The sequence below is a fragment of the Oncorhynchus nerka genome, unplaced genomic scaffold, assembly GCF_034236695.1.
Source record: "Oncorhynchus nerka isolate Pitt River unplaced genomic scaffold, Oner_Uvic_2.0 unplaced_scaffold_6770, whole genome shotgun sequence".
Lineage (NCBI taxonomy): Eukaryota > Metazoa > Chordata > Actinopteri > Salmoniformes > Salmonidae > Oncorhynchus > Oncorhynchus nerka.
Window position 1 is genome coordinate 1 of NW_027034545.1, and position 8,219 is coordinate 8,219.

Here is an 8,219-nt window from a genome sequence, read left to right on the forward strand (position 1 = left end):
TTGGTAATTGATGTGTATATAGATGTGTATTGTGTAATTGGTGTGTATATAGATGTGTATTTGGTAATTGATGTGAATATAGACGTGTATCTTGTAATTGATGTGTATATAGATGTGTATGGTGTAATTGGTGTGTATATAGATGTGTATTTGGTCATTGATGTGAATATAGACGTGTATCTTGTAATTGATGTGTATATAGATGTGTATTGTGTAATTGGTGTGTATATAGATGTGCATTGTGTAATTGATGTGAATATAGATGTGTATTTGGTAATTGATGTGAATATAGATGTGTATTGTGTAATTGATGTGTATATATAGATGTGCATTGTGTAATTGATGTGTATATAGATGTGTATTTGGTAATTGATGTGTATATAGATGTGTATTGTGTAATTGGTGTGTATATAGATGTGTATTGTGTAATTGATGTGTATATATGGGTAGTGCATTGTGTGGTGATCATGTATATATAGATGTGCATTGTGTATTGATGTGTATATAGATGTGCATTGTGTAATTGATGTACAGAATACAGATGTGCATTGTGTAATTGATGTGAATATAGATGTGTATTTGGTAATTGATGTACCGAATATAGATGTGTGACTGATGAGTGATGTGAATATTATAGATGTGCATTTGGTAATTGATGTGAATATAGATGTGCATTGTGTAATTGATGTGTATATAGATGTGTGTTGGTAATTGAGATATAGATGTGTATTGTGTAATTGGTGTGTATATAGATGTGTATTTGGTAATTGATGTGAATATAGACGTGTATCTTGTAATTGATGTGTATATAGATGTGTATGGTGTAATTGGTGTGTATATAGATGTGCATTTGGTCATTGATGTGAATATAGACGTGTATCGTGTAATTGATGTGTATTGATGTGTTTGACAGGTCATTGTAAATAACAATGTGTACTTCATGGACACACCTGTATAAGTAAAGGTCAAATAAATCCTGGCCACATGTATCAATCTAATGACCCTCTGATCAGCCTCAGTGCAGTGGAGTCTGGAGCTCTTTCCACCACTGCTCTAACACAGTCATGTCTATTGTCACAGTACACAACTTTGCAGCATGTCAGTCTGAACTTCCACTACATAGAGGAAAAGGGGAATGTCTGCTCTGTTTTCAGGCGTTCCCTCTTTCTCTGTGTCGGCCTTGTTATTATCCAGATCCTGTTGTTATTGTGGGTGTGTGTAAAACCCCTCCACTCAGTGTAAAGGTGTCAGCAGCAGTGTTAGCGTACCCTTTTGAGCGGCGGACGATGAAGGACTGGGAGACTCCGTTGACCCAGGCGACAGTATCCATCTATCAGGTCCCGCCATGTTCTCTGCCGTGTTCAGAAGGCAGCTGTGGTCACCCGTCAGAGGCTGCAGACACACAGATACACAGACAGTCAAACAGACACAGTCAGACAGACAGTCAGACAGAGACAGTCAGACAGTCAGACAGACAGTCAGACAGTCACAGACGGTCAGACAGAGACACAGACAGTCAAGACAGAGAGACAGTCAGACAGAGAGACAGTCAGACAGACAGTCAGAAATACAGTCAGTCAGACAGACAGACAGACAGACAGTCAGTCAGTCAGACAGACAGACAGACAGTCAGTCAGTCAGTCAGTCAGTCAGAAATACAGACAGACAGACAGACACAGACAGTCAGAAAGACAGACAGTCAGACTAACACAGTTAGACAGTCAGACAACAAAGAGGCTTCATCAGCAGGGCTTCCTCCTCCAGCTGAGACCTCCATTTAGGACAAAGCACAGCACATCAAAGGAGAGAAGTGAGAGGACGAACACACACACACAGTCCATGAAGAACCCATGCACGGGGCGTATGTTTGCTAGTATCAGGGGTGGAGAATCCCTTAGTGGTCCAATCAAGTGTTTACTGCTCAGAGTTCCTCATCTGTCAACCAGCCACAGTGCTGGAAATAACTTCACTGAGGCCACTGCAGGGCATGTTACTGAATTCATACATGTTCACACACACACACACACACACACACACACACACACACACACACACACACACACACACACACACACACACACACACACGGTACCTCAGGGGCTCCAGCCACATTGAGCAGCAGCATCCCCTGGCGCACCTTGTCCTCCGTGCTGGAGTACTGGATGGTCTGTACCTGGGTGAAGTTGGCCAGATGTGTCGGCTGAACACAGACAGAACAGAAAGCACAGAATGAAACATCCATGGTGGTTATCATCTTCCTGGCTAGCCTGAACGTCACTGAACGACTGAATAAGACCTGAATTGGGTAGGAAATTCAATTGTACAAAATGTACAGATGCACTATTGTAAAGTGGCTGTTCCACTGGATGTCTTAAGGTGAACGCACCAATTTGTAAGTCGCTCTGGATAAGAGCGTCTGCTAAATGACTTAAATGTAAATGTAAATGTACAGAAGAATGTGAATAAAGGAAAGGCTTGATAACTCAGCAGTAACTCACAGTTGAGCCTTTGTCTGTCAGGTAGCTGATGCCCTCCTCAGGTCCAATGGCAAGCTCCACAGAGATAATCCAACTGGACTAGAATACAGAGAGACAGACAGACAGACAGACAGACAGACAGACAGACAGACAGACAGACAGACAGACAGACAGACAGACAGACAGAGGCAGGACAGACAGACAGGACAGACAGACAGAGGCAGGACAGACAGACAGACAGACAGAGGCAGGACAGACAGACAGGCAGACAGAGGCAGGACAGACAGACAGACAGACAGACAGACAGACAGGCAGACAGAGGCAGGACAGACAGACAGACAGACAGACAGACAGACAGACAGACAGACAGACAGGCAGACAGAGGCAGGACAGACAGACAGACAGACAGACAGACAGACAGACAGACAGACAGACAGACAGACAGACAGACAGACAGACAGACAGACAGACAGATGAAAGAAGCAACAGTGTTTGATATGCCCAGCAGGTGTCACTGTGAAACACGTCATGAAGGCTACTGAGCTGAGCTCTTCCTGTCTGGAACCCTGCCAGCCAGGGTTTCCCTGGGGACAGCCAACCGTTATCACAGTGGGATAGTGAAGCGTCTATCACTAGCCTACTTACCCCAAGGGCACATTTAAAACATTCCTTGTCGAATCTGTAAATGGGAGACAGGATCTCAAAGAACTTGTGAATGCTCTGTTCATCGTTTAGGTTGGCAAATTGTTTGAAGGTCTGCTGGATGAGTTTCCTTAGTGGTTTAGCCTTGGAGAGTGGAGAGAGAGAGATACAAAGAGTAAGGACTCCTACATGTCTTGGTAAAAGAAAGTTACTAACAACAAATAAAGACTGAGGGTAGGAAAAATTGAACATCCTTATCAATTATAAGGCTACACCTACAAATAGTGATTATCAAAACTCTCAACACAAAGTCAACTCTGAGCATTATTATTCCTTTGAAGAGTCCTTCCTCAGCATCCCATCAGATGACTCATAGACACATCCACACCAGGAGCCTCTGACACCACAGCCCAATAATGAGTCATGACAATAAGATCATCTGCATTCTGTGAAAGCAGAAACTCTATCTGTCTCTGCAAAAACAAGATGTTCTAATTATGCAAATATTAACTTGGAGGAGCATCAATTATGAACCGCCTAAATGGAAAACAAAAATCAAGGTAATTAGTCACATGATGGTTTCTGGGATCCTGTATGAGTGCTCTCCTGTGCACATCTCTACACAACAAATCCATCTCTGTCAGTCTGCTCATTAGGGTACAAAGCCTACTGAGTGAACCATCCATTTTCAGTTGCGTCTCGGTGTCATTCATGATGTTTCATAAATCAAAGCCTGATACCAGTTATTCTCAGTTGCTGTGTCTTACACATACAGATGTAGGATCGGAATTTGACCAGTATTGCGGAAGCTAAATAATCCTGCAGCAACAGGATTTGAACGTTTAGTCCATAATGTTGAGTGATCGGTGGAAAGGCTATTAGCTGGCCCAAATGAGGCTACATGAAAAGTGCAAAACTGTTAATATAAACATCAGTTTTCAGAATTGAACTCTTTCCCAGAAACGTACAATTTTTTTTGTCTACTTCTCTGCTATTTAAATCTGAAATCAGAATAGAAATGTATTCTACCAACCAAATTATAGCACTGGGGGAGGCATACAGCTCACCCCAACTCATTAAACTAACCCGCTATAACAACTAACTAACCAAATTATAGCCATGGGGGAGGCATACAGCTCACCCCAACTCATTAAACTAACCCGCTATAACAACTAACTAACCAAATTATAGCACTGGGGAGGCATACAGCTCACCCCAACTCATTAAACTAACCCGCTATAACAACTAACTAACCAAATTATAGCACTGGGGAGGCATACAGCACACCCCAACTCATTAAACTAACCCGCTATAACAACTAACTAACCAAATTATAGCACTGGGGGAGGCATACAGCTCACCCCAACTCATTAAACTAACCCGCTATAACAACTAACTAACCAAATTATAGCACTGGGGGAGGCATACAGCTCACCCCAACTCATTAAACTAACCCGCTATAACAACTAACTAACCAAATTATAGCACTGGGGGAGGCATACAGCTCACCCCAACTCATTAAACTAACCCGCTATAACAACTAACTAACCAAATTATAGCACTGGGGAGGCATACAGCTCACCCCAACTCATTAAACTAACCCGCTATAACAACTAACTAACCAAATTATAGCACTGGGGGAGGCATACAGCTCACCCCAACTCATTAAACTAACCCGCTATAACAACTAACTAACCAAATTATAGCACTGGGGGAGGCACACAGCTCACCCCAACTCATTAAACTAACCCGCTATAACAACTAACTAACCAAATTATAGCACTGGGGGAGGCACACAGCTCACCCCAACTCATTAAACTAACCCGCTATAACAACTAACTAACCAAATTATAGCACTGGGGGAGGCACACAGCTCACCCCAACTCATTAAACTAACCCGCTATAACAACTAACTAACCAAATTATAGCACTGGGGAGGCATACAGCTCACCCCAACTCATTAAACTAACCCGCTATAACAACTAACTAACCAAATTATAGCACTGGGGAGGCACACAGCTCACCCCAACTCATTAAACTAACCCGCTATAACAACTAACTAACCAAATTATAGCACTGGGGGAGGCACACAGCTCACCCTAACTCATTAAACTAACCCGCTATAACAACTAACTAACCAAATTATAGCACTGGGGAGTGCACACACAGCTCACCCCAACTCATTAAACTAACCCGCTATAACAACTAACTAACCAAATTATAGCACTGGGGGAGGCACACAGCTCACCCCAACTCATTAAACTAACCCGCTATAACAACTAACTAACCAAATTATAGCACTGGGGGAGGCACACAGCTCACCCCAACTCATTCAATCATTACCCGGTCGGTATTTCGACCATGATTGCTACAAGTTTAGGTTGCTGGCTAGACTAACTAACCAATCTTAAATGGACCTCACTGTCCAGTAAGGAAGTCGTCCTGAATACATCTGACCTGTTCTCCACCCTGGTCATAGGCCTATAGTCATGTCCAAATACTTCTGGACCTCACTGTCCAGTAAGGAAGTCGTCCTGAATACATCTGACCTGTTCTCCACTCCTGGTCATAGGCCCATAGCGTCATGTCCAAATACTTCTGGACCTCACTGTCCAGTAAGGAAGTCGTCCTGAATACATCTGACCTGTTCTCCACCCTGGTCATAGGCCTATAGTCATGTCCAAATACTTCTGGACCTCACTGTCCAGTAAGGAAGTCGTCCTGAATACATCTGACCTGTTCTCCACCCTGGTCATAGCCTCATAGTCATGTCCAACACTGGACCTCACTGTCCAGTAAGGAAGTCGCCCTGAATACATCTGACCTGTTCCTCCACCCTGGTCATAGGCCTATAGTCATGTTCAAATACTTCTGGACCTCACTGTCCAGTAAGGAAGTCGTCCTGGAATACATCTGAATTTGCTTCTCCACCCTGGTCATAGGGCCCATAGTCATGTCCAAATACTTCTGGGACCTCACTGTCCAGTAAGGAAGTCGGCCCTGAACAGTACATCTGACCTGTTCTCCACCCTGGTCATAGGCCCATAGTCATGTCCAATACTTCTGACCTCACTGTCCAGTAAGGAAGTCATCCTGAATACATCTGACCTGTTCTCCACTCCTGGTCATAGGCCTATAGTCATGTCCAAATACTTCTGACCTCACTGTCCAGTAAGGAAGTCGTCCTGAATACATCTGACCTGTTCTCCACCCTGGTCATAGGCCTATAGTCATGTCCAAATACTTCTGACCTCACTGTCCAGTAAGGAAGTCGCCCTGAATACATCTGACCTGTTCTCCACCCTGGTCATAGGCCTAGTCATGTCCAAATACTTATGGACCTCACTGTCCAGTAAGGAAGATGTCCTGAATACATCTGACCTGTTCTCCACCCTGGTCATAGGCCTATAGTCATGTCCAAATACTTCTGGACCTCACTGTCCAGTAAGGGAAGTCGTCCTGAATACATCTGCACTTGTTCTCCACCCTGGTCATAGGCCTATAGTCATGTCCAAATACTTCTGACCTCACTGTCCAGTAAGGAAGTCGCCCTGGAATACATCTGACCTGTTCTCCACCCTGGTCATAGGCCTATAGTCATGTCCAAATACTTCTGGATCCTCACTCCAGGTAAGGAAGTCGCCCTGAATACATCTGACTACTCCTCCACCCTGGTCATAGGCCTCATAGTCATGTCCAAATACTTCTGGACCTCACTGTCCAGTAAGGAAGTCGTCCTGAATACATCTGACCTGTTCTCCACCCTGGTCATAGGCCTATAGTCATGTCCAAATACTTCTGACCTCACTGTCCAGTAAGGAAGTCGTCCTGAATACATCTGACCTGTTCTCCACCCTGGTCATAGGCCTATAGTCATGGCCAACACTTCTGACCTCACTGTCCAGTATGAAGTCGTCCTGAATACACTGACCTGTTCTCCACCCTGGTCATAGGCTCAGAAGTCATGTCCAAATACTTCTGGACCTCACTGTCCAGTAAGGAAGTCGTCCTGAATACATCTGACCTGTTCTCCACCCTGGTCATAGGCCTATAGTCATGTCCAAATACTTCTGGACCTCACTGTCCAGTAAGGAAGTCGTCCTGAATACATCTGACCTGTTCTCCACCCTGGTCATAGGCCTATAGTCATGTCCAAATACTTCTGGACCTCACTGTCCAGTAAGGAAGTCGTCCTGAATACATCTGACCTGTTCTCCACCCTGGTCATAGGCCTATAGTCATGTCCAAATACTTCTGGACCTCACTGTCCAGTAAGGAAGTCGTCCTGAATACATCTGACCTGTTCTCCACCCTGGTCATAGGCCTATAGTCATGTCCAAATACTTCTGGACCTCACTGTCCAGTAAGGAAGTCGTCCTGAATACATCTGACCTGTTCTCCACCCTGGTCATAGGCCTATAGTCATGTCCAAATACTTCTGGACCTCACTGTCCAGTAAGGAAGTCGTCCTGAATACATCTGACCTGTTCTCCACCCTGGTCATAGGCCTATAGTCATGTCCAAATACTTCTGGACCTCACTGTCCAGTAAGGAAGTCGTCCTGAATACATCTGACCTGTTCTCCACCCTGGTCATAGGCCTATAGTCATGTCCAAATACTTCTGGACCTCACTGTCCAGTAAGGAAGTCGCCCTGAATACATCTGACCTGTTCTCCACCCTGGTCATAGGCCTATAGTCATGTCCAAATACTTCTGACCTCACTGTCCAGTATGAAGTCGCCCTGAATACATCTGACCTGTTCTCCACCCTGGTCATAGGCCTATAGTCATGTCCAAATACTTCTGGACCTCACTGTCCAGTAAGGAAGTCGTCCTGAATACATCTGACCTGTTCTCCACCCTGGTCATAGGCCTATAGTCATGTCCAAATACTTCTGGACCTCACTGTGTCCAGTAAGGAAGTCGTCCTGAATACATCCTGACCTGTTCTCCACCCTGGTCATAGGCCTATAGTCATGTCCCGATACTTCTGGACCTCACTGTCCCAGTAAGGAAGTCGTCCTGAGTCACATCTGACCTGTTCTCCACCCGCTGGTCATAGGCCTATAGTCTATGTCCAAATACTTCTGGACCTCACT

At 44.6% G+C, this 8,219-nt stretch overlaps 1 protein-coding gene across 1 annotated transcript; it reads right to left on the reverse strand.

The window, feature by feature from the left end:
• Window positions 1-1,268: 1,268 nt before the first annotated feature.
• On the reverse strand, window positions 1,269-3,263 carry LOC135566185 (focal adhesion kinase 1-like; the record flags this gene model as incomplete). The annotated part of the gene is made up of 4 exons (XM_065014015.1): window positions 1,269-1,392; window positions 2,093-2,200; window positions 2,499-2,576; window positions 3,123-3,263. Coding segments are annotated over 4 exons (451 nt in total), but the record flags the coding sequence as incomplete, so codon positions are not given.
• Between the last annotated feature and the right edge of the window lie 4,956 nt (window positions 3,264-8,219).